This window comes from Mastomys coucha, unplaced genomic scaffold, assembly GCF_008632895.1.
Source record: "Mastomys coucha isolate ucsf_1 unplaced genomic scaffold, UCSF_Mcou_1 pScaffold5, whole genome shotgun sequence".
Classification (NCBI taxonomy): Eukaryota; Metazoa; Chordata; class Mammalia; order Rodentia; family Muridae; genus Mastomys; species Mastomys coucha.
The window spans coordinates 21267081-21293157 of NW_022196911.1; the positions used below are offsets into that span (position 1 = coordinate 21267081).

At 44.0% G+C, this 26077-nt stretch overlaps 1 protein-coding gene across 1 annotated transcript; it reads left to right on the top strand.

The window, feature by feature from the left end:
- The first annotated feature begins 1 nt into the window (after position 1).
- Positions 2-20694, top strand: Ppp2r1a (protein phosphatase 2 scaffold subunit Aalpha). The gene is made up of 15 exons (XM_031355165.1): positions 2-219; positions 5731-5821; positions 8999-9099; positions 10153-10385; positions 11068-11215; positions 11319-11474; positions 13068-13182; positions 13288-13358; positions 13741-13875; positions 15226-15399; positions 15705-15765; positions 16363-16517; positions 17353-17495; positions 20019-20110; positions 20235-20694. The coding sequence occupies exons 1-15, from the start codon at positions 142-144 to the stop codon at positions 20249-20251; spliced, it is 1770 nt and encodes a 589-aa protein (XP_031211025.1). The 5' UTR covers positions 2-141; the 3' UTR covers positions 20252-20694.
- Positions 20695-26077: the final 5383 nt, after the last annotated feature.

Consider the following 26077-nt stretch of genomic DNA (forward strand, 5'->3'; position numbering starts at 1 on the left):
GTAATGGCGGCGGGACAGCCCCTGTAGCGCGGCTCGGGCGCCCCCACGTCCGCTTTGCGTCCTTTCCCCGGCACCGCCCCGCCGGAGCCCTGATTCCGCCCGGAGCTCGCCGCTGCCAGATAGAAACGCCAAGGAGCCAAGATGGCAGCTGCCGACGGTGACGATTCGCTCTATCCTATTGCGGTGCTCATAGATGAACTCCGCAATGAGGACGTTCAGGTGCGGGGATCCTTCCGTTAGAGTGTGTGGGGGAGATCGGGGACGGGGATATTCGCGGAATGTGGGAACGATGGCTCCAGGTTCTCCGGGAGTGGCGGAAAGCAGCGGCGGCCAATCAGAATTCAGGTCTCATCTTTCTTGATGGCAAGGTTCGATGAGATGGCAGCCTTCATTGGATGCCCGGCCAAGCGGAGGGCAAGCCTCGAGGGTCCCACCTGAGTGCGCGCGGCCGTCCCAGATCTGGGCCTGGGCGGCCCGAGATAGGGTGGCGGTCTTGCTGCCGCCTGCCAGTCGATGATTGGCGGCCGACTCAGAATGGCTCACTGTAGGGAATCGGCGGGGGCGCGTGACCCTCGGAGTAGGAGAACCCCTCCGGGGGCCTGGAGACCGGGGTAGAGTTCCCATTGCTTTTAGTTGTTTTGTTTGTTTGTTTTAACGAGAACGAGTGGGGACTGATACCCGGATTTCTATTCATACTTCTCCGACTCCGCCTTGCATTTTGGGGTAGCTCTCCTGAAGGAGGAGGAAGGAGGCCGTGAAAGTATCCTCTCCAGAGATTTAACTAGCCTTATCTGGGATGGGTCACGTGCACAGACCCACCTGTTTTCCAACCTTACCCCAAGTTGCTAAACGAGTTGATAATTCTGGTTCCTGGGAGAAGAATGAGCCAGGGCCGCTGAGTCGTCGGACTGTTGTGGGTTTGAAAAAGAGGTCAGACCTCAAGGCCGCATCCTTTCACCTGAGGATGACCTTGTGTGCACATTATTTCATCGCCCCTGGCTTCTGTTTTCTACAAATAGCGGCTAATAATAGCTCTGGTTTCCCTCGGTGGCTGAGGAAAAGTAGTAAAATAAAATTGGCTATTTGTGAAGGCTCGGTAAATGTTAGCTATTATTTGGGGGGTGTGGCTATTGTGGCACTGTTGTACAGCCAACTACTTTTCCTTTTATATACAATTGTTCATGCTACACTCAACTTCCTAAGCCTGGGCCTATCCTCTAAGTCTTATTTATGTCTGACTCTGGTTCCATTGTCGACAAGGCTGGATTGTACTCCCGGGTCTTGAACTTCTTGCTAATTGACTCAGGTAGTCTGTTTCTCTTCTGTTAAATGGGAATAGTAATCTGGTTTGGGACATACTGTATGAATTTATTTGCATGTGTTCAGTAAACACATGCAAAGCATGAGGAGTGTTGTTGGGGTCATAAAGGAGACCAGAGCTTGGTATAGTGGTGCATGGTTGCAATCCCAGCACTCAGGAGGCAAAGGCAATGTCAAGGCTAGCCTTGTCTACATAGTGACACTGTATCAACAAGAAACATTCTGGTTGCTGTACAAGGCTAGGTGTGAAAGAGGTAAACAGAACTAAATCTGCATATTCCCTCATGTAAGAAATGATTTGAACTGTAAATGTTGAAATAGTGAATCGGCAAGTGTTTGTTGGGCCTTTCTTCAGACTGGTCATTAGATAGTTGTGGACAGCTTGGAGCAAAAGAACGAAACTTGCCTTAACGCAATTAACCTTTTAGTGAGTGGTCACTGATAAATAGGTATTATGTTGACTATGGAAAATATTAAGGAGAAAATAAGAAATGGAAGGTACAATATTAAAGTAAGCATGGGAAAGTCTTGTTGAAATTTGAAACAGTACCTCCTTGTTGAAGGAGCCATTAGATTCTGGACAGAGTGTGTAACATCTAGACAGTTGGGTGAGGAATTAGGCTAGTGGAGGGAGGCTCCATCCAGGATGTAAAGTTTAAAAAGTTGGAGATGATTCCAGAAGAGGGTGTATGTATATGCAATGGCTGTAGTTCTAGTTTTTTGCCTCCAAGGATGTTTAGTAATGTCTAGGGATGGTTTGGTTGTCACAGCTGGGAGATTGTTGCTACTTTTAGTCGGATGAAGTCATGAATGCTGTTAAATATGATTGCAGTATATAGGACATCCTTCGTAGGAAACAGATTTTAGTGCTGAGGTTGAGGGATACTGTTGGATGAAATGTTCACCCAGAGACAATAGAGAACTTGTTTAGCTTAGGTCAGTGTGCCAATTTTGTCAGGATCCTGTAACAAGTCACCATAAATTTAATATAAAACAACATAAAGTTTTATTATATGTTTCTGGAGATCAGAGGTCTTGCTTGGTGAAAATGACCTCATGACAGCATAGCCTTGAATTAGGCAACAGGGCTACACAGCTTTCTACCACTTTACTCCAAAATTCACAGTGCCATCTTCCTGAAGAAAACAATGCACACTGTTGACAAAATCAAAACTAGAGTGAAAGAACTGTGCCTTGTGTGTCCGTTTGTATGGACAGGAAACCTGGTGTTTCAGGACCCCAACTCCTAGACACGTTTTCACAATGACCGTGTGGATAGTCAGACTGCTTAGTTTCTGCTTGGGAACCCATTGCTTTCCATCAAGTGCTTGTTTTGCATCAGCGTCCTCACCTGTTAATATGGTTTTTCTAGAAAACCTCAGAGCAGAGTACGAATAAACTACATGAGCATACAGGGGTCTGTCCACAGTAAGCTTTTGCAAGTAAAGTTTAGCTGGAGTGCGTGCCATGCCAGTAGCTTTCTTAAGTAAAGCTTTGCTGGAATAAAAGCCATGTTTGTTTGTTTACATAATGGTTCCTTCCCATTGCAGCTGTTGTGCTGGGAGCTCAAGTTGAGTAATTCAGAGACTGGCCTGTGAGGCCGGGAACATTTACCAGCAATTTAAAGAACAGTTTTCTCTGGAAACTCTACAGTGTACTGAGCACCTGCAGGCAAATGCCAGTATCTAGGGATTCTTAGTATAGATTTCTGCATATTTTATAGTTTGAGTGAAAATAAGTTTTGGTGGGAGTAGGAGGAGCATTTATAGTACTTCATCTTGAGATCTTTTTACTACCAAAGTGAGATTTGGTTCCTCTTGGTCCTTCCACTGCTCCAAAAGACATGGTAACTTGGAATGAAAACTGCTATATACATTTTTGTTTTGAGTTAATGTATTGTTTTGTAGCCCCAGCTGACCTGGAACACATAATGCCCCTGTCGTAGCCTCCCAAGTGCTGGGGATGCAGGCTTGTGCAGCTGTGGCCAGGTACAGTTTTCATCGTAGCATTTTATCAGATTCTCAGCATTGTCTGTGAGCCCAGAGACCCCATAAGTACCCTGGTGTGAGAGCCATACTTTTCCAAGATTGTAGGCATATTTCTAGTTGTCTGGGGCCTGAAAAGAGAGCTGATAGAGTCCATTCCTCTTCCTACCTCTCCCTCAGTCTTCTGTGTTCTCCTTTTCCTTCCACTAAAAGGGTTTCCCTGTGGGAATTGAGTTTGTAATCTTTCAGGCATTGTCTTCTTCACAAAATGATCTCATTATATTCTTGACACAGTTCTGGAGCTAGATAGAAGAAAAGCACCCTGTGGAAAGAAAGAAAGAAAGACAGGGATGTTATCACAGTCATCTGTCAGTGCTATTCTAGCTTTGTATCTTTTCTGAGCCTCAGTTTTGTGTAATGAGAGGCATGGTCACACATACATTGATAGGGTAGAAACAATTAAGTGAGAACTTGGCATGTAAATACTTAAAGACAGACCAGTTGTGTGTGTTAGCCAGACGGTTGGCTGCGGTATTAAATCACCAACAGGGTGGGTTAAAACAGCAAATGCATACTCTCAATGTCCTAAACAACAAAAATTTGAAATCAAGGTGTCAGCATGCTTGGGTTATTTGGGGTTCCCAGGAAGATCTGCCCCGTATATCACTCTTAAGTTCAGGGAGCTGTTGGCAGTTCTTTATGTTCTTTGCCTTGTGCATATGCCACCCCAAGCTCTTCCTCCATTTTCACATGACGGTGCCTTCTGTAAATATGTCTTCTCCATTTCTGTTACTGATAAGGATATTCATAGGGTCTAGGACCAGCTGTGAATTGAGGATGATTTCATCCTCACCCTCACTACTAGCAAATATCCTCTTTCACATTCACAAGGACAAGGTTTTAGGGCTGGTGTGTGTTCCATACATGCAATGGTTGAAAAAATAGACTGCTTGTTTTTTCCTCTGCTCTCATACCACAATTGAGAGACCTCCATGATCCCTAAAATGTGCATGGTTTCCCTACTAGAAAACAAACATTTGATTCTGCAGCAGCCCCCACCAGCCAGTGTTCCGTAACATGGAGAATGTGAGATCTCACAGTTGAGGTCTCATCCCTAAGAATGTCTCCCACCCTTCAGATTCCAGAAGCTTAAGTCCCTGGGTCTTTTGCTTCTTTACCAGCTGGCAGTAAATCAAGGTTCCCACATGCCCTATTTGGTGATTGCCAGGATAAGAGAAACATAGAAAGGTTCTTTTTGGCCACTGCAGCATTATTCTTCTAGGGTATGTGACAGAAGCTATTCTGAAATGGTATTTATAGTTTACAATCAGGATACATCATTTATGGCTACTATAGGACAGTAAGGTATGGGGAAGATGGCGCTTTCTATGATTGGCTTTGGGCAAGAGACATTCTGGCTGTTAAGGTCTATGTGAGGAGGAAGCTGCAAGCCAGAAACATAAGCAAAAACACATGCTTACATGGAAACTGAGCGTGCGTGTGTGTGTGTGTGTGTGTGTGTGTGTGTGTGTGTGTGTGTATACCTTTATATTGTAGATCAGCTCACTGAACTGGGGGGATTAGAATTGTTAATATTAGTCTTGCTTTTGTTTCTATTGGCATATATTAATTATACATAACAGGGGTTTCATCATGAAATGTTCCTGCATCTATGTGATGCATTTTTGGTCATGATCCTCTCTGTTCCTGGTGATTCCTACTGATCACCTTCTCACAGTCTTCCTTCTACTTACAGTCACCTTAGTTAGTGTTGCTTACAGGAGCAGCAGTAAGCTGTGGTTTGATGTGATCTTGCTATGTAATTCAGGCTGGTCTCAAACTCAACAATCTTTCTGTCCCAGTCTTCTGAGTGCTCAGGTTGCAATACATCACTATGCACAACTGTTTTGTTCTTAAGGTAATGTTAGATTGTTAGTTTTTGTTGCCACTGTAAGTCACCTGTCCTGGGTTGTTGGTTTGTTTCGTGAGACAAGTTCTCTTGTAGCTAAGGCTGGTCTGAAACTTGATATGGAGTCAAGAATGACCTTGAACTTATGATCCTTCTGCTCTCTCCTGGAGAGAGATCAGCAACTGTAGTATTCTCTGCTTTAAGGTTCACCTCTCAAGGGTTCTCTGCAGTAGTGGGGCGATGGAGCAAAGAGGAAGGGTTAGGGAATAGAGTTCTGTTTTAGTCTAAATTTGGAAAAAACCCAGGGGAAGTTCTGTTTTCCATTGCTAACATTGCTAATGTTAAATTTTTCTTTTAGGAACACAGAATTGCTTAGTTGAATTTTTCTATCTACTGTTGTTCCCTGAGCATCTTTATGCATTTCTCAGGGATTGTCCTTATGGCTTCAGAGTGGTGGAACTCCATCTGGTTACACAGTCCCTAATTTTCTCCCTCCCTCTGTCTGTCCTTCTTTAGCTTCGTCTCAATAGTATCAAGAAGCTCTCCACCATTGCCTTGGCCCTTGGGGTTGAACGGACCAGAAGTGAGCTCCTGCCCTTCCTTACAGGTAAGCATTCCTGGGACCCAGATGCAGTGAGGACAGTTGGGTGTTTCTTGCTAAGTGATCAAGATTCTTTACTGTAGATTAATACATTATGTCTTCCCTATGCCACTGTGACATGGAATAATACTCTATAGGAGCCTAACTTTATTCTTCTAAATACAAAGCAATAGGACCTAGCTTGAATCACAATTTCAATTGTTAGTGTTGACCTTAGATAAGTTTAGTAGATTATTTTTTTCATCTTTAGAATGAAGATAATCTTCTCCAATTTTTGTTGTTGATTTGGGCATTAAAGAGCAATAATCATTAACTTTTATTACATAGTTATCACATGCCAACTGTCCACTGGTGTCCTGTTTTGTGCTACTGAGTTAGCATGTATATTAGAATGGTGCCTATACTCTTAAATGTCCGTCTTCAGGGCCTTTCATCTCAGTCACACAGCAGCACCTTAAAGCAGCGAATGCTACAGTTGCTAATCTGAACATGAGGAAGCTGAGGCATAGAAAGATGGAGTGACTAATTTCCATCAGATTTTTCTGTTTGGATATGACTAAGGGAGATTTTATATTCAGGTTCCATAGTCAGCAGGTTTAGTTATTTGTGCAGATATTGGGTCTGATTTCACATCTCTGCTTTCCTGACTTCCTGTGGTATGACTTTGGGCAAGATATTTCACATCCACCTGTTTCAGAGAGTTCATGGGTAAGACAAGCATGATTCTGTAACTTAAATGAAGACTAAGGCTCCTGTGAAGGTCCAGTGACAGGGCAAGGCATGAGGTAAGGGGCGCAATTAGCTCTTACCAAGTCCATTGTATGAAGGTGCACATCAAGTACTTAGTACAGTGGCTGCCGTGATGTGAGCCACCTTACTAAATTTCCACTGTCATTATTCTCATGTTACTCCTACTATACTCATGTCTACTTAGAGTTGGAACTAAAGATTCTAAGTGCTATTATGGACAGAAGTGATTTGTATTTGATCATCTCCTGTAGATGACCTGGAAGAAGTGATAGGCCAAGGCCTGTTTGACACATGGGTAGCTGAGACCTGTGGAGATTCAGTGCTTTGTCACATGCTACAGCTAATGACAACTTTACAGGTCTGACTACACACAGCCTCAAGAGTAGGTATCTACATCTGACATTAGCATGTGGTACCAAACCAAGTATCTTCCTTTGATGAACTATAAGAGATACCCTAAAGATTTAGGATTCTGATATAGAGACAACTGTTGGGGTAGCAGTATGTTGTGAAGAGTAGTTACATGGAAAATTGGTATAGGGGAAAAGGCACTTAGCCCCAGGTTTGAAATGAACTGCTATAGCCTTATCCTGCTGGGATCCTGGGATGCCCTCCATCGCTTGAGCTCAGCTCATTAGTTGAAAGGCTGTTTTATCATGTGTGTATGTATAGTACTGCTGTGGGTGATTCTGAGGGGATTGAGCTGTGCAATTGAGAATATCCAATGTAAAGAAGTAGTGAATGGAAGTGGGGTGAAAAGGTATCAGGAATAGGGACACTAGGAAAGCCACCTAAGGTTGCCCTTTACTGGCATTCTGTACCATATGGAGCCTCTGAGGTTTAATCCTGTAGGTGGATATGGTGCTGAAATACAGAGGGAGTCAGATGCAGCAACAATGTGGATATAGACAGCATGTGTGAGGGGAGGCACAGATGTTGCAAGCCAGTCGGAAAGCCCCTATAATCAGAAGGCCAGGATTTAGGTCTGTCTTGCTGTTTTCCTTTGATTTTAATGTTAGAAATGTTAGTGTGAGACGCCAGACAGGGTTTCTCTGTGTAGCCCTGGCTGTCCTGGAACTCACTCTGTAGACCAGGCTGGCCTTGAACTTAGAAATCCACCTGCCTCTGCTTCCCAAGTGCTGGGATTAAAGGCATGCACCACCACTGTCCAGCAAGATCCTTATTTTTGAGCTCTTAGATTCTAAGTAATGTCAGATTTCTTCTGCTCTGAGCTCAGACACTGTTTAGAACATGAAGTGGCAGACACATTTCTAGAACATTGGTAGTTTGTAGCAAGTGTAGTTGGTAACAAGCACAAACCGAAGGCCTCTGAGCTCATATCTGTAGAATATTCAGCTAAGTTTTAAATTTACTTTATGTATGTGTGCACCCCGTCACTCTCTTCAGAAGAGGGCTTTGGATTCCAGTAGGGGATGGCTGTGAGCCAATATGTGGGTTTTGGTAATTAAACTCAGGACCTCTGGAACAGTCAGTGTTTTTAACCTCTGAACTATCCCTCCAGCCCCTCATCTAGATTCTTGGGGGAAAAAAATCAACAAACTTAGTTTTCTAGGGACAAAGATCCCAGACTGTCGTGTTCAACAGCTGTGTTTTTGCTGTTCTTGAATCTGGAAGTGTGAGGTTGAGGTATCAGTAGCCTTGGTCTAGGTTTCTCCTGAGGCTGCTCTGCTTAGCTACATCATGGCACGTCCAAGGTAGAGAATACTAAAATGCTGATGAACAGCAAATTAGGGTACATTTCACCAGAGGTCAGCATTTCCCTCAGCAGAGGCAGGGTGAGAGAGAGAGAAGGATGGAGGGAGGGAGAGAGGAAGGGAGCGGCAGGAGTTTGGGCAGTAGGCTTAGTGTCCCTGTCACTTCATTCACATGCCATTCTAGTTCTGGCAGGAGCTGGAACACACCAAATCTAGTCTTTGGCCTAGGTAATTAACACTCCTGATAGGGGTACATGGTAAATGTGGTAGGAGGGAGAGAGAGTGAGTTCAGGAAAAGGATCTGACCTAATCTAGGGGCTTTTTGTAATCTGTAAGAAGCAGTAGCTCAACCAAGCTGAAAAGTGTAGAAAACAGTTTCCTGGCTGAAGACATAGTTCCTGAAAGTGAGTTCCTGCATGTTTAAAGCTCCACTGAACATCCTGTGCTGCACGCATGTGTTCTTTTTTTGTCCCCGATGAGAAGCCAAAATTGGGGTTAGAGTAGTTGTGCTACTCAGCTACCGTCCCACACCTAGCATGGGGCAAAAGAGGCAGATGTGGGGCTTGTACTTACTCTGCTCACCAGGTAGATGATGATGAGGAATGGCAGGTTGGGAAGGAGCGGTGTTGACAGTGAGGAACCTGAGTGGTTTGCTTGTTGGAAGCTTGGCCTACTGTTTTGACTTGAGTTTTTAATGGACTTGGTCTTTGTTCTACAGACACCATTTATGATGAAGACGAGGTCCTCTTGGCCTTGGCTGAACAGCTGGGAACCTTCACCACTTTGGTGGGAGGGCCTGAGTATGTGCACTGTCTGCTGGTGAGTGAAAGCTGTGAAGTCTTTTAGTTTTCTCCTCCAAGTTGGGGTTACAATGGTGGTTTGCCTATGGATACCAAGAAATAGGGGAATGAATTAGCAAGGCTAGATATGACCTCAGAAGGAATCACCTTTGGATATAACTTTAACTCAAGTCAGTAGTGTCATTTAATCTATAGTTGTCTTCCATTCTGCATACTTAACCACATTAGGATTCAGTAGCAGTCCACCTATAGGGTTGTAAGTTTGAGTCATGCAAGGTTCTCTTATTTACTGGTATGACTTTGGAGAGTAAAGACCTCTCTGTCTGCCTGTGTAAATTGGAGGCCACTGAAATCCCCTCTGATAACTGACTGAGATGACCTCAAATGTACTTGGCCTATAATAAGTATTCACAGTTAGGTGTTGGTGGTTGTCGTGGTTGGGTAAAGTATGTCATCTACCATTTTGGGTTGAAAGGTTCACTTGATGGATGAACCACGTAGAATATCAAGAAGTTAAACCATTACATCAGGGATTCCTAACTAGTAAATGACAGAGATGAATTGTCAAGATTGTCTGCTTGATTGCAGCAGGACCTACTATACCATACCATACCCTACCATTAATATACTCTCTGTCGAATGACAGCTGGTAACCCAGCCAGAATGTGATCCTGACAGGACCTGCTGTTAGGGAAGGAGAGCCAAGTGATCATGGCTGTTAGCAGCTTAGGCAAATTGTATAGCCTGTGTACTTACAATGTTTGCTCTCTGATTAATAAGGACAGTATTAAGACTGTTTTAGAATGTTCATATAGAAGGAGTGATAAAAAGGTGAGCAATACAGTAGTCTTGCCTAAAACATAGTTCATGGGTGTTGAAATCCTATTATCACTGTTTATTATACATTGAGAGCTACACACGCATGGACCTCCTGAGAGATCCCTAAAGGAAGCTTGTTATCACAAGAATGAGGGTAGGGAGATCATAGGAGTCTCCAGTCAGGCCATGAGGTAGGGTTCCACAGCTGAAACAGTAAGAAAAACACTGGTTTCTAACCTTGTTCTTATCACAGCCACCCCTTGAGTCACTGGCCACAGTGGAAGAGACAGTAGTGCGAGACAAGGCGGTAGAATCCTTGCGGGCTATCTCTCATGAGCACTCACCTTCCGATCTAGAGGCTCACTTTGTGCCTCTGGTGAAGCGGCTGGCGGGTGGAGACTGGTTCACCTCCCGCACCTCGGCCTGTGGTCTCTTCTCAGTTTGCTACCCCCGAGTATCCAGTGCTGTGAAGGCAGAACTTCGACAGTAAGTTCTCACTCCCGTCACCTTACCCAACCTTCCTGTAAGCCTCAGCCCCTTTAGGCATTCCCAGGACTTAGTGTCTAAGGTCCTTGACATCTCCCTACTCCGTCCTCAGCTCTCCTCAGAGAGGCTTATCCTTCACCTGATCACTGCACACCATATCTCAGGGGTGAATTTGCCAGGTCTGCCTTCATAGAAATTTATTCCTGCCATTAGTTACACATGGTGGGCTTGGAGCAGAATACAACACAACAGATATTTATTTCCATCCTGCCCCATGTTTAGTTCCCCTCTTTTGTCGACTGCCTTGTTGCTCAGACCTATTAAGCAGAAGTTTCTGCATTGTCACTTCATACTGCTGGGTTATAGCCATATATATGCACATGCTGCATATCTCCATTAGTCTCCCGTGTATCTCTTAATGAGGCATTTGCAATGGAAGGCAAATTTTAAATGGTTGTTGGTACTGTGTTGTACTGTTTGACTGAGACCTCAAGTCAGCTGTGTGGGGTCTTGTTATTGCTGTTGGTCCTTTTATAGAACTGAGAAGACAAAGAAGTATGAGTTGTACGAAGTTACCATTGTCAGCACCAGAATTTACTGCAGACCCAGCAGTGCTCTGTGCTGTGACATTAGCTGTTAGGGCTTTCCAGGATTCTAAGTCTGGACCTCTATCCAATCCCAGGTACTTCCGGAACCTGTGCTCAGATGACACACCCATGGTGCGGCGGGCCGCTGCCTCCAAGCTGGGGGAATTTGCCAAGGTATTGGAGCTGGACAATGTCAAGAGTGAGATCATTCCCATGTTCTCTAACCTGGCCTCTGACGAGCAGGTAAGTCAGTCATCAGCTTTCACAATGCAAGTAAGCTCAGGAAGGAGTGCGCCCTTAAGGCTCCGTGCGCCTCTGATTCCCTACCCCTCCACTGTTTTCCTAGGACTCGGTGCGGCTGCTGGCAGTGGAGGCATGTGTGAATATTGCCCAGCTTCTGCCCCAGGAAGACCTGGAGGCCTTAGTGATGCCCACCTTGCGACAGGCTGCTGAGGATAAGTCTTGGCGTGTTCGCTACATGGTGGCTGACAAGTTCACAGAGGTAAGTTGGCATAGTTCCACAGGTGTAGACACTGAGGCTATCTGTGAGGAGGAGGGAACAACATACAGGAGCTGACGTGCTGTTTTTTAAGGATAGCACAGTCCTGAGTCTTAAAGAGTAACCCAATGATCTCCCAGAGCCAGTCCTGGGTGGGTGATTCCAATCAGTGCTGTGATGAGAGGGATTCTAAAGCCAAGTTTCAACTCTATGAAATCATGTTTCCTAAACTTACAACTTTCCTAAGAAAGACATATCCCCCACAAACTAGTTAGAGCAAGGACACATGCTGTTTGTGCTGAGATCCAAATTTTCTTAGTCAGCGTGTACCCCCAACGCTTGCTATTACCGAGAGTTGAACCCAGTTCTTTACCCATGTTGGCAAGTGCTCTGCTGTTGGTGCTCTATTCCCAAGTCTGTAGTTATTAGCGTTATCTTTGGTCGAGGTTCTGGAGTCATTTAACTGCACACATTCCTGGCCTTCAAGGAGCAAGCTAAAAGTCAGCCTCAATAGAAAGTGCTGATGGGAGCTGGAGACATGGCTCAGTGGTTAAGAGCACTGACTGATATTCTAGAGGTCTTGGGTTTAATTCCCAGCAACCACATGTTTACTCACAACCATGTGTAATGTGATCCAGTGCCCTCGTCTGGTGTGTCTGGAGAGAGTGACAGTATACTCACATACTTATAATGATTTTTTTAAAAAGTTAGTTCTAATGGAATGTTTTCTGTGTTCTGCTTGCTTGATGGCATTGAGAGGCGGATGTGGTGCTTGGGGCAAAACGATAAGCCTGTGCAGAGGATGTAGGAGATAAAAGACTGAGGAGGCAGCAGCATTCATGGCTGGATGCTGAGATTCAGTAAGCAAAGGAGCAGAAATGATGGACAAGACCTCTCATGGAAGACTCAGCCCTAAGTAATGTATTCCTGGGTGTAGTGAAGTTTGAGATCTGGTCGTGTAGGAGAAGCAGGCTTACACTGTGCCTTGGAAGACAAGGCTCATGGGATATGGAAATAATAGTCTGTCCACAGCACACAGCAGACAGTGTTCATAAACACAATCCAAGGCCCTACAAGGTGTTTACTTTATTCTTTTAGTAGTAGAGAGTAATCCTGCTTCCAACGGTTCTTCCAACAACCAAGTTGAAGCAGACTCATCTATATCCTTTCCCTTTCTCCTTGTTACTGGCATGTGTTTTCTTCTTCACTGTTTTTAATCATTTTAATCATTTTAATTGCAAAAATGATACCAACATCTTGTAGCCAATTTAATAAAATACAGGTGTGTTTGCATATTTTCATGATAGATGAAAGCAGGAACCACTTACTGTGTTTAGGTAATGGGCAGTGCAACCTCAAATAACCTAAACAATAAATGGCAAACATACTGTGCAGGATGTCCTGTAACCTTCCTTCTGTTTATGAAGAAGTCATCAGAGAAGTGACAACTTCACTGGCTGGTCGTGTCGTCGTGCTGGAACTATGACTCTTGTGCTTCGTCCTAACCTCATTCCTGTGCTTCCACCTCCATTTTTGCCTCTTTAGCCCTGAGTGGCTGCCAGACTCTTCATTCTGCTTCTCTTCTCTATTGTACAGCTCCAGAAAGCAGTGGGGCCTGAGATCACCAAGACAGATCTGGTGCCTGCTTTCCAGAACCTGATGAAGGACTGTGAGGCCGAGGTGAGGGCCGCAGCCTCCCACAAGGTCAAAGGTTGGTGCTGGCAACCAGAACACAACTAGATGGGTGGATTGCTAAGAGGCAAAAATGGGCCCAGAGCATCAAGTCTCACCAACACCTTCCTGTCTCTGTCCACAGAATTCTGTGAAAATCTCTCAGCTGACTGCCGGGAGAATGTGATCATGACCCAGATCTTGCCCTGCATCAAGGTAATAAGAGTATTTGGTTGTAGAATTTGAGACTGCTGGAGATTTGGTTTTAGATACAATCAGATCCAGGGTAGGTTTGCAGTCTTTTGGGATACAGTAACTGTTTAACAGTCATGGATTAGGCTGTAAACAAAATCTAAAGGTTGCAGCTGACCCTAAGATGTAAGGGATGTGTTTACTGCTCAGAGACCAGAGTCCCTTATCCTCAGAGTTTTGGGGAATAGGGCAGTGGCCCCAGGATAGGACCTTACAATCCCTTACAATGCAGTGCAGCCCTGAGATGCCTTGCCTATGTTCAAAGCAGAGGACTGTGGTCTATGTGGTCAGTTGCCATTAAAGGGGGTTTTCTGACCTTGGCTACCTTCTTCCTTCTGTTCTGAAGGAGCTCGTGTCAGATGCCAACCAACATGTCAAGTCAGCACTGGCTTCAGTCATCATGGGCCTCTCTCCCATTCTGGGCAAAGACAACACCATCGAACACCTCTTGCCCCTGTTCTTGGCTCAGCTGAAGGATGAGGTAAGAGTGGCAGGAAGGTTTTCAAAGTCAATCAATTTATCCAAAAGTATCTTAAAATTTTGGCTCCATACTCCACATTCCCTGCTTTTCTAAGTAAATGACAGGCATAAGTGTCTGCTTATTCACTCATTCTTGTCAGACATTGCTTCACGTGCCCTTAATTTTACACTCATCCATTCCCTGAGTGTTGAGGACATGAACAAAGAGCAAGACAATGGTGATCTTCAGGGTCGTACAGAATGTGCCAGTAGAGAGGAAGAGATGGATAAATTGTCCCACAATTCCACTCAGAAACTAGGTCCTTGGAGAGGTGGGCCGTGGTTTAAAGCTTCATGTGCCATAGAGACTAGAATACAGTGACATCAATAAGTAATGATGATTCCTCTCACATCATTCCAGCTGGTTCTGTTGTGTGGGATTATGCTTGCTGGCCTGGCTTTCTTGGTCTGAAGCCACAGCTGTAATTTGTCTCCTGGTCTACCGAAAGTGCCATTGACATAGCTCTAGCTTGTTTCTTGTACGTGCTCTGTTGGCCATAGCCGGTCTGGTCAGCATACCTGCCTGTGCAGTGTTGGAACAGTTTAGGAATTAGACTTGAATCTGTAGGCAAGTGCTGTAGCTGCAGAGACCTTTCCACTAGGAAAATATAGCCAGGGTTAAGGAGACATAAGAGAGATGGCCAGATGTCCTGGGAAGCCAGGCTAGTGTGATGCCATCCACTGGCATTCTTTAATGGAGCACTTTGATAGATTGTACTGTGGCTGATTCTATGATGGTGAATGCAGATTTGTCTCCTTCCCCAGGCTGGGTCAAAGATGCCTCATAGGCTGTTCCTATTCAAGAAGTCATTTGTTAGACAAGGTGTATGAAGTCATTTGAAAGGTATTAACATTCACAGCTCTGAATTTAGTCTCTAGCACCACAACAAAAAAGAAAGGCTCTTGGATCTGCATTTTGATTTTTCCAGAGATGTTGCTTTTCATGGCCAATGTGGGGCTGTTCCACACGTGTGTTCCCACAGAGAAATGAGTGTGAATGGGTACATTCAGATTGTAAATTGGAGTTCACAATATTTGAAGACGTGCACCACAATATCTGTAGACAGGCACCTCAGAGATTGTCAGATATGTCTGAAGGTCAGCAGTACCATGTCAGTGCGAAGGAATGAGGATGATAGAGAATAAGCCGAACATATTCACTCCTTTGTGTTCCACACACTAGATACTTCTTTCAGTTTATCAAGTGGTTCCCATTTCACTTTGTAGAACCTCAGCTACTCTTGAGACTAGGTGGATATTTTGTGTTACAAGACAATACCCAGAAATGAGCTCTTGCTATTGTCTTTCCCAGTGTCCTGAAGTGCGGCTGAATATCATCTCCAACCTGGATTGTGTGAACGAGGTGATTGGCATCCGGCAGCTCTCTCAGTCCCTGCTTCCTGCCATCGTGGAACTAGCTGAAGATGCCAAGTGGAGAGTGCGGCTGGCCATCATTGAATACATGCCCTTGCTGGCTGGACAGCTCGTGAGTGAGGATCCAGGTTTTGCTGGCCCTGAAGTGATGAGAGTGTAGGGTCCAGTCATATCTCCAGTACCAGGGCTGTGTTACTGTAACAAGGGACTTGAAGATACCCCTTGTAGGCAGTGTCAGCTGCCCATGGAGGGAGGACTCTACTCTGAAATTAGGTTCTTAGCAGATGAGTGGGGTTTAGTCAGAGCAAGAACACTTAGCAGGTGGGGTGGAAAATTGCAGGCTTCTCTGGGACCAGGCCCTCCCTTCCATCCTTCCTCTCACCCCTTCAAGCCCTTACCAACCATTTTTCCCTGCAGGGTGTGGAATTTTTTGATGAGAAACTTAACTCTTTGTGTATGGCCTGGCTAGTGGATCATGGTAAGTTCCCCCAGCAGCACAGCAGGATAGGTTAGCCCCAAAGACAGACACATAATCTAGAACATTCTCCTGCTGTCAGTGCTTACATATTGCTGTTAAGAAACCAAAGAGGAGTGTAGATTGGGGTTGAGGTTGGGTGGATGCAGAAGACCTGAGTTTGAGTCCTTTACTTAGTCTGCTGAAACATACCAAGTGTCTTCCCATCTTCTAGGTTTATACTCATTCCAAAATATGAAGACTTCTTACCATGGCCTCTCAGCCCTTGTGAAACATATTGCTTATTTTTTATTGTGGGGTTAAAAATTTAAAGTTACTGTGTTTCTCTACCAGGCAGTTTTAATTAGTATGCATTAAATAGCTTGAAGTGTAATTTACATGAGCAGAACCTCAGTGATTATTCCTTCTGAATAATGAGGCAAATGGTGCCTGCCTCTATAGGTGACCAGAAGGTGCTGTATGAGAAATAGTACAAGCTAGGTAAACATAGCATGTACTATTTTCTGGTTTTGCTGAATTTGTTGATACGTGTATAGCTATTACGCCCTCCTGGTCAGTCCTTCATCTTAAATCACCTCCCTTGCTCTGTCCCCATTGCAGTCTATGCTATCCGTGAGGCTGCCACCAGCAACCTTAAGAAACTAGTGGAGAAGTTCGGAAAGGAGTGGGCCCATGCCACTATCATCCCCAAGGTCTTAGCCATGTCTGGAGACCCTAACTACCTGCACCGGATGACTACACTCTTCTGCATCAATGTGAGCACCCTAACTGCCTGTAGATAGATCTCAGGGAATGGGAGTGCTGCTGATATGAAGGTTGAGGAAAACCCTCTGTCTACCTAAATGTTTGGCTTAGGAATAGAAACATGACTTGGTGCTAGGGATGAGTCTCTGAGGACTGCAGGCTAGCGCTTGAATCTGCAGTATTTGATCAGGTCTCTACAGGGCCAAGATTGCATAGTGAGAGATCCAAAATTGGGAGACTCCTCTATATGAGAGCAACAGCTTCATATTCTGCACCTTTGCTGGTTGGGAAGGAGAACACATGTTAGTGTCGCATATCACAGGACCTAAACAGTTAGTCCTTTGGTTTTCTCATCTGTTGAGATTAAGTTGGTGAGAAATAATGAAATAAAAGAGGGCATAGAACAGTTCTGATTCTGTGTCATAATAAGTTACTGCTCATTTTTAGTAGCGCTTTACTTACTGTTTAGTGACATGTAAATCCTACCCAAGCTAGAAGCTAAAGGATGAGTTAGAAACAACTTTAAACATTTTGCTTATTTCCGCTGCTACGTTTCAAGACTCCTTTATGAAGGAGGCATTTCAGGGGATAGAAATCCAGACCTCTCAAGTGCTGAGAATGATGGAAGTCCAGATATAAAGTCTGAAACGTCCCCGTTGAAAACTGTTAGGGATTTTTGAGCTGCAACAAGGTTTCCCCTCCTCCCAGTGATGCTTCTAGACTCAGGTCCTTCCATGCTGCTCCTGGGTCCTGATGATGACCCAGGTAGCATATTCAGAAGAAGATACACGGGGACTTAGCAGTGAGCCTTGAACAATCATACTTCTGCCATTCACTGGATTTCAGGTTTTGTCTGAGGTCTGTGGGCAGGATATCACCACCAAGCACATGCTGCCCACAGTTCTTCGAATGGCTGGGGACCCAGTCGCCAATGTCCGCTTCAATGTGGCCAAGTCACTACAGAAGATAGGACCCATTCTTGATAACAGGTGAGGTCTGGGGATTATTCTAAACATCTTAGATATTTAAAGATGAAGCCCAGGGTCTGATTTCTTTATGCTTTGTGACCCTTGCCTGTTCTTTCCTCTCCACAAAGTCAATCTTCTCTATTTTTAGAATAAGAATTCACTTCCCTAGAGTAGAATGAAAAAAGAAGAGGGTGATAGTTCTATATAAAAGCAAGAAATTACTAGAAAGTGAAATTAGCCAATTTTTATGTAGTGTTTTTATCTATGTAGAGAAAGCTGTACTTGTGTTGAAAATTTGTAACACAAAATACATGTAATGAAATATACTTCACATTTCTAGTGAAACTATTAAACACTGCCACAGGAAGCTTTTGTAAGCATGTAGTCTTCATTCCTTGAGCTTATGTTTAATCTGAGGCCATTATATGTCAGCAGAATTTTAGTAGGAACTAGCTTGGGAGTGCAGAGTGCTTGGCTAGCCCATACATCCTAAAGAACAAAGCTTTGCAGCTCAAGTCTACCTGATACATAATTTAGAAACAGCAGGGTGCAGGGACAGGATATTCATGTCTCACTGGAATATTTTCTATAGCACTCAAAGCACTCTGGCACCATTGTAGTTTGATAGGTAGATAGATTGTCTGTCTTCTAAAAATGGCTGAATCAGTTGGATACCCACATAAACCCAAGTGGAATTTCTACCTCTGCCTAAACAAATTTAGTTTTTGAGCTAGAACCAACATGATGAATAAAACATGTAGAAAATGTAGAAGAATGTCTTCATGTCTTGGGTTGGGCATAGACCTGCTAAGATGTGAAAAGAAGAGATTGATATGATAGCTTCCAAATAAATGAAAAGCTGTGTATCAGAAGGCTAACCTGACAATGTGAAGATGTTTCAGTGTAAAGAACTCCTCTAGTATCCTATGTATAGGAAGATAAAGAATTCCCATGATATATATACATGGGAAGAAGACAGAAGAAAGTATGGCATATGACATTCAAGTGGGAGTATGGGAAGATGAGAGTTGCAAGTAGGGTAGAGAGGGGGAGGAAGGTAGTTAGTCAAAATAGTATATGTGAAAATATGAGAATAAAGAAACCTGTGCTTTTGTGTTAATTTAAAAGTAATATCTTCACATGCTCAGTAAGATGCATCTGACTAGTTGCTTGGCAGTGTAGGCTCCTCTATCCTCCATAACCACTGTCCTCATTTAGGACAGCACAGGTTACAGGTGAAACCCTCTCCTGAACAGCATGCTAGTGGGAACTGTAGTACAGTTAGGATGCTGGCTTAGAAGGCTGAGCATTCTAACTGGCAGGATCCTAAGCCAGCCCTTGCTCTTAGACAAATGAGTATTCAGTATTGCTCCTCCCTCTACCCCTTGAAAATGTGGTGGCCTTATATATAATAGTCATAAGAGAGAATCACCCAAATGCTGGTACAGAGTATGAGTTTAAAATAGTTGATATGGGGCTGGCGAGATAATGGTTCAGTGGTTAAGAGCACTAACTAGCTGCTCTTGAGAGGGCCTGAACTCACCTCACAGTGTGCATACTTAACATCACACATGCTTTTAATTCTAGTTTCAGGGTAACTATACCCAGCTCTGTTTTTTGGAGACATACAAATGGTATTCACACACACACATACACACACAGAGAGAGAGTGGGGAAGAGGAATCAGAAGGAGTGGGAGGGAAGGAAAAAGAATATTCAGGGGAAGAAGTCAAAATGGCACAGTGGTACATAGCTGCCTGTATTCCCAGCATACGCTGATGGTTGATGCAAGAGGGTCAAGAGTTGTAGACCAGTGTGGGGTACATAGCTTGAGATCACATGAAGTTACATAGTAAGACCTGCTTCCAAAAAAGTAACAAAACAAGCAAGCAAATAACAACAAAAGCAAAACAATTCTAGGTGGTAGAAATGAGGACAGTGGTTATGGAGGATAGAGGAGCTGTCTGCCAACATTTGATGCAGTATGTCTCACCGTTGCTCTACAGCCTTTCTCTCCGAGGTCCTGCCTTTCTTCCTTACAGGATAGTCAGATTCTTCCATGTCTCCTTACATAAAGAGTATTTGTCACTTGTAGACCCCTTAAAACTAAGAAGCCTTTGATCATCTTACCACTTATTGGTCCTGTCTTCTAGTCTTGGATTATCTGGACAAGAATCTAGTGGTATATTTTTGTATTCATACTAGGTATGCAGTACCTCAGTGAATGTGGATCAGTCACTAAAGGAATCTGTTTGCTCAGCTTCAAGACCTGTGGGCTCTACTTTCCCAGACTTGTTCACATCCTCTCTAGCCCAAGAGCTCTCCTTGTTTAACTGTTTGATTACAAGCCTAGGGATCAGGGATTTTCCATGTGTACGCTTAGTGTGTCCTTGTTCTATACTCTGCCTTATGATTTGGTGTCTTTCTGACTTGATACTTACCTACACAGGAGCCCTCTTTGTACCTGTGGACACCCCCAACACACACACATCCCCAAGGCAGAACTAGCTTAGCTCACTGTCTTCTTTTCTCCTCGCTTTCTAGCACCTTGCAGAGTGAAGTCAAGCCCATCCTGGAGAAGCTGACCCAGGACCAGGATGTGGATGTCAAGTACTTTGCCCAGGAGGCTCTGACTGGTAAGAGCCTGAGAGTGTAGAGCCTCTGGCAGAAGGGTGAGGGCTCCTGGGAATGGGGCAGCACTCAGCAATATCGTTGTAGAATGTGGTATGGTTCTAAGGCCTATTGTTTTTGTTTTTCCAGTTCTCTCTCTTGCCTGATGCTGGAAGAAGAAGCAGTGCCGGCCTCTGGTGTCTACCCTCCAACCCCACAAGGTTACCTCCTTTAGGGAGGTGGTGGGGGCAAATGACTGTCACTCCCTGTGCATGGTCTGACCCCAGGCCCCTCCCCTAGCACGGTTCGGTTCCTCCTCTCTGTAGCCTGGGAAGACTTCTCTGTCCACCTCCCAAGGGGCTGGGGCAGTACAAGTTGGGGCAGGACAGCAGCCTGAAAAGAAGGGCTGGTTGTTCCTGCCCATATTGGGAGAGATGGGAGCATCCTAGGTCACTGGCTTTTGCTGCTGTAATGGGGATCCCTCCCCCATCTACTTACCACCACCCTTTCCTAACCCCACCCATGTTCTTTTGTGTGTGTCAATTGTGCCATTTTTATTTTATTCCTTTCCCTACTCTACATGGAGAAATAAAGGTGTAGAAATACTTGGTCCTGTAGTCTTAGTAATCAAAATGGAGGAAAGACTACTGCCTTGTGGCTTGTTCTCTGCTTTCTCTGAGGAGACCTTCCTGCAGATATCACTCCTGTTATCTCAGAGTGAGGACTTGGGATCCAACAAGAGTGCAGCAGGAGACACAGCAGTGTCCAGAGATTGCTCTGGGCAGTATCCTGTGATGCAGTTCAGGTTTTCAAGCACTGGCAGAGCAGAGTTCTCAGGTTTGTGCAGCATAAACTGAGAAAACACCTGGGAGTGTAGAGCTCCCCACTTGCTGTGTTGTCACTTTGGCTGGTGAATCTATATGTACCTCTGCAGGCCAAACCTGCCTACCAGTAGATCTGCTTAGGGCTCTGTGAAGGGTCTCAGGAGGAGATCTGCTTAGGGCTCTGTGAAGGGTCTCAGGAGGAGATCTGCTTAGGGCTCTGTGAAGAGTCTCAGGACACCCCTGCACCAGAGCTTTTTAGAAAGTCTGTATGAAGACAGAAACATTTGTCCCCAGTACCTTACCTGCCTTAAGTTTTATGATTGCTTTTTACAGTTTTTTTTTTTCCAATTACATTTCTGTGTAGCCATGTGTATGCAGGTACCCCCAAAAGCCAGAAGAGAGCATCAGTTAACCATGGAGCTTGAATATATGTACTTGTAAGCCTTTTAACCTGGAAGTTGGGAACCAAACTCTAGCCTGCTGAAAGAGCAACTCTTAACCACTGAGTCCTCTCTCCAGCTCCTGCTCTCCCTTTAATATGCAAGTGCTAATTTTTAGCTACCTATATAACTTTTTTAGTTGAACACATTTTCTCCTGGAGCATCTGATGATGTTACTAAATTCTGGCGGAAATGATATTGAGAGAAATAATATACACAGTGTAGCACAGGAACGCTTGATCCTCCTCATTTGCTTTGGAGGAGGTAGATCAGATGGCTAGAGTAGGGGTGGCTACCTCAGGTCAGAGAAGTCTTAATGTAGTCCAGGCAGGGGAGAAGAGTAAGACAGAGCCTTAGCCCTTCATACTGAACAATCTTTATTGGACACTGAAACTGTTCAGTAACTGGAGTCCTCTTGAATGTCACCCCAATTCTGGCCAAAGGGTAGGTACTAAGGACCATCCTCTGCTTAGAGAGGGTTTCTGAGAGAAGGAGTGTTTGAGCGCACTGAAACAAATGATACGAAGTCAAATCGTGGGTCCAAGCTGGCGGCCTCTGCTCTGCGTAGATGGCTTTCTAGGTTTTCTCTCTCGTGTTCTGCTGTGCTCTAGACAACAACTTGTTGCTATTCTAAAAGCTCTCTGAGCTAGCTAGCTTTTTGCTTGAGACAGCTCTCTACTTTCCTGACCAAAGTTAGAAAAGCTGCTATAAAAAAATTCTTGGATCTTCCAACCAAGAAATCCTGTTACAAGGATTTTAAGAGTAATTTTTGGGTTTTCTGATTTTGATCCCCACCCCCACCCCCTCCAGCTGCCTTTGTTCTTCAGATAGCCTTTTCTGGATAGCTGCTGGAAAACATCCTAAAAGAGCTGTGTCAGCTCTCTAAGTAGTTTTTGGGTCACAAATCCTGATAATTTTAAAAGAGGTATGAAAAATTCTAAGAGCTGTGTTCTCTCTTCATAGCTTTTTCTGACCAAAATCAGAAATCCTGTTTAAAAAATTTCATGGAAGAGCTGTTTTTGCTCCCCAGAGATCTCCAGCTTAGCTCTTGGTAGAATAAAAGTTCTAAGGAACTGCCATTGCTTTCTGCTAGCTCATCATGCAGACCAAAAGCCCATTTTTTAAATTTACAGATCAGTTCAGTTATTTATTCCAGGTTCTTTCTTGACCATAGCGTGAGTCAGCATTCCATGACCTTAGTCCCTTGGCACTTGGGAAAAGGACAGCAAGTATATATTTTTCTTTTCCTTTTTTAACACTGCAGAAGAATTCAGAGATCTGCCTGTCTTTGTAAATTTAGCTGGGTGGGAACTTGTCCTGAGATTATCATTTCTACCATGCCTAGACCTAAATTTAAATTGGCTCTGTCCCAGGCTGACCCCAACTCAGGAATCTCCTGCAAGTATAAACAACAGGAGAAAACTTAGCTGGGTGGGATCTTGCCTTTTGATTACCACTGCCTAAAACTCTATCTCTTTCCTTGGTATCCTTCTGACAAGTTGGCTCAACTGCCCCTGTTCCTTTATACCTGAGAAACCCTTTATATAATTTATATTGCTACCTTATATTTTTGCATAGTTGAGAAATTATATATTTTCGAACTCAAATTTCTTGAGTTATTTTCTGTAGCCGTAAGGACTGTCCCAAAGGTTCCAATATTTACCATGTTGCTGAGGCATTAGCTACATACACCTTTGCCTCCTGGACTCAGGTTGTCTTTGATTATCATGGAGTCATTAACATTAACAGGACATTCCTTGGAGGAACATGAGAGTATATACATTATTAAACAAACAAACCTCATGCCCACAGCAGCCATAGACACTTGTGGAGGTCTTTACCTGCTGGCCCTGTCCTAGGGGTAGGAACCATGTCATTCTGTCCCTTCCAAGGCCGTGCTGGACTCTGCAAGTAGGAGGCCAAAAGCCCCTGAAAGAGGAACAAGGGACTTTGAGATACAGTGTCTATCAAGGACAATTTCATGGGAAGTGTCTCAGCTCGAGGGCAGGAGCTGTATGGCATTGTGTGGCTGATTTTTTTTTTTTTTAAGCAGTTCTTCGTATATGTTCCTTGTAGAAGTCTATGGTAAAGCAGACTAATTTTATCCTCAAACAGTATAGCATGCACCAGAATGGGTGAGAACTGAGCACACAGTCTGACATTAATCCAGTCTTTCCCCATGTGTAGACTATTCCAGAGATCTTGGACTCTTCTTTATAGTTAGCTCTGTCTGCAGGCTTGTTAGAAGTGCAGGAGTGCTAGCTCTAAACCATGCCTTACGTTCTAATCCTAACAACATTTCCAGGGACCTCTTCAGTAACATTCATGAGGCTCTGCCTTAAGCACTCTCTTCCAGTTTTCTTTTCTTGGTATTGACTTTAAAGGCAGGGGCCATGAGGCCCAGAGTTCATGAAGACCACTTGGGTGGACATGTATAAATATGGCTGCAGGACTGGGTTGTGTTATCATGGGGATCAAAGCTGAAGTCAGGTGGATCCTTAGGAAAGGCTGGTTGAGGAGGAGGTCACCCTGGCCAAGAGATGGAGATTATAAAATGCTTAGTAGGGATTGTAGGTTTAGCCTCAATACTCAGAGGTGGCAGAAGCAGCAGCTTCCATGTCCTTAAGAGATACCCACCAAGTGAAGGTAGTGTTAGGCATAATGAAGCTTTACTTGTTCAGAAAGGCAGGCTTTCTGGGGGAGCTGAACTCTGTTCTGTGGCACCTTCATCCTGGATCCAGCTCAGAGAACCGATGCCATGTAGACTTCAACCATCCTACCTTGTCTTGTAGGCCTTAGTCTCTACATCCGCATAGGTTATCCTTTGATCAGTTTCATAGCACCATTTATAGTATACATCCATAGATTTTTTTTTTCTTTCTGGATATGGACAGTGTCTTTTCTATTTATCATCTCAACAGCTTTGACTCAAGAAACCTAGATATGGGGTGGGGTGAGGGAGGATGGATACCTTTGACTAATGAGTAGGGTCCAGAAGTAGCACTAGATTCCAAGTATTTTCAGCTCACAAAATGATATGCCTCTGAATAAGAGCTGCAGGTGGAACTGGGGAGAATTACTGTTGCTTTCCTATTGGATGAAGACCACAAGGTGGCACATGCTCTACAAGGACAGTGTTCTGCCTTCCTTTATTAAGATGGAAGTAAGGCATCAGGTCAGAAAACAGCCTCCATCAGGCCTTGCATGTCCTGCAGTATAGCAGGGTATATACCTCTGCATAATGCACCAAAGTAGTGTCCTCACCAGGTAAGGTCAATTTATGTTTGCGGGTTTATCTAGGGATGAGGGATTTTTCTCCCTTGTTCACTTCTCCCCACTCTACTCCATCATCACTTCTACTTTCTCCTAAGGCACCCTATGCTTACATCACAGACATAAACACATTAATTTGGGGTCCTTTTGCTCTGTGTTGAAGCCTCAAGCCAGGTACCACCTAGTCTTTGCCAGTAGGGTACCTAGGCAGGTGGATCTGAATTCAGTCAAGGCTACATAGTGGGACCCTGTCTCAAAAAGAATTGTCATCTTCTCTGTTGTGAGTGGCTCTGCTTGGGAAGTGTAATGCATCTCACCTGCATCTTTCAGGCCTGTCATATTTCTATTGCCCTGCTCCCCAATCATGTTTATAACAGAAAATATTTTTATAATAAAGTAGAAGATCCAGATTAGGTATAGGTAAGACTATGTACCGAGGGTATTTTTCTTTAACCTGTGTCCTCCAGGCAGTAGTGGGTTGATGTTGATGGCATGGAAAATGCTCAGAAAGCAAATGCTTCCAAAAGAGATATCCCTGCCCTGTCTGTGGAGATAGAAAAGCAGTTTGTAAATAAAGTCACTAAAATAAACTTTCAGTCCAAAGACTGCCATTGTCTGTGGTACTCCTTTACGTAAGAGTATGGAAAAGTTAGCTATAATTAAATTCATCAAAGTCAGATTTGTGGGCTTCCACCTGCATACTATACAGTAAAAATGATAAAGGAGAAAGGAGTTTCCAAGAACCCAACCACAGTCTGTAAAAGGAAGATCATCTACACAACTACCTCATTGGCTACCAGTTTTCTACGCTCTGAACATGAGATTGAATGGGAGAAATGAAGCATGGATTTCAGGCACCAATCACCTGAAGCCCACTGTTTGCTGGTCACAAATATTCTCAGTTGGTATATTTCTGTTCACTCTTACTAAGATGTTTCTGGAAGTTGCTTTGTGAGTTTAGGTAGCACTTTTGAGCCACACGTTCTCTATAGATGAATTGTACTTTTTCAGTTTGTCTAAGACTCAACCATTCATTTGAAAGTGGCTGGGATTTAATGAAGAACAAACAGTTCACCAGCCTCCCTGACAACAAAGTGAATTCTTCACATGAAGTAGTTCAATATGCAGGTTTGTAGGCATGCCTATTGTCTCCTAAATTGAGCAGACAGTATGTAGTATACTTACTATGTGCCCATGTATACTTACAGATTTTTGTTAAATTTCTTTGTGGGTGTTACAGAGAATTCCATGAACAAATGAGAGAGTTGATAATTTTCTGAGGGGTCTTGTTAGCAAGTCAGGATTGCCAGACATTGTTAGCATATGCCTTTAATCCCAGTTAACATGAATCAGGCAGATCTTTGTGAGTTCCAGTTTCAGGCCAGCAAGGGCTACTTGCTTAATGAGACCCTGTCTCAAAGAAATGCCAGGCTGATGTTAACTTTTTTTTTTTTTT

Bases quoted from the DNA above. Each gene is read 5' to 3' on its own strand.
- Ppp2r1a (XM_031355165.1), top strand. From the start codon at position 142: ATGGCAGCTGCCGACGGTGACGATTCGCTCTATCCTATTGCGGTGCTC. The intron at 5,822-8,998 runs GTAAGCATTCCT...TTTGTTCTACAG, and splicing joins GCTCCTGCCCTTCCTTACAG to ACACCATTTATGATGAAGAC. The intron at 11,216-11,318 runs GTAAGTCAGTCA...CTGTTTTCCTAG, and splicing joins ACCTGGCCTCTGACGAGCAG to GACTCGGTGCGGCTGCTGGC.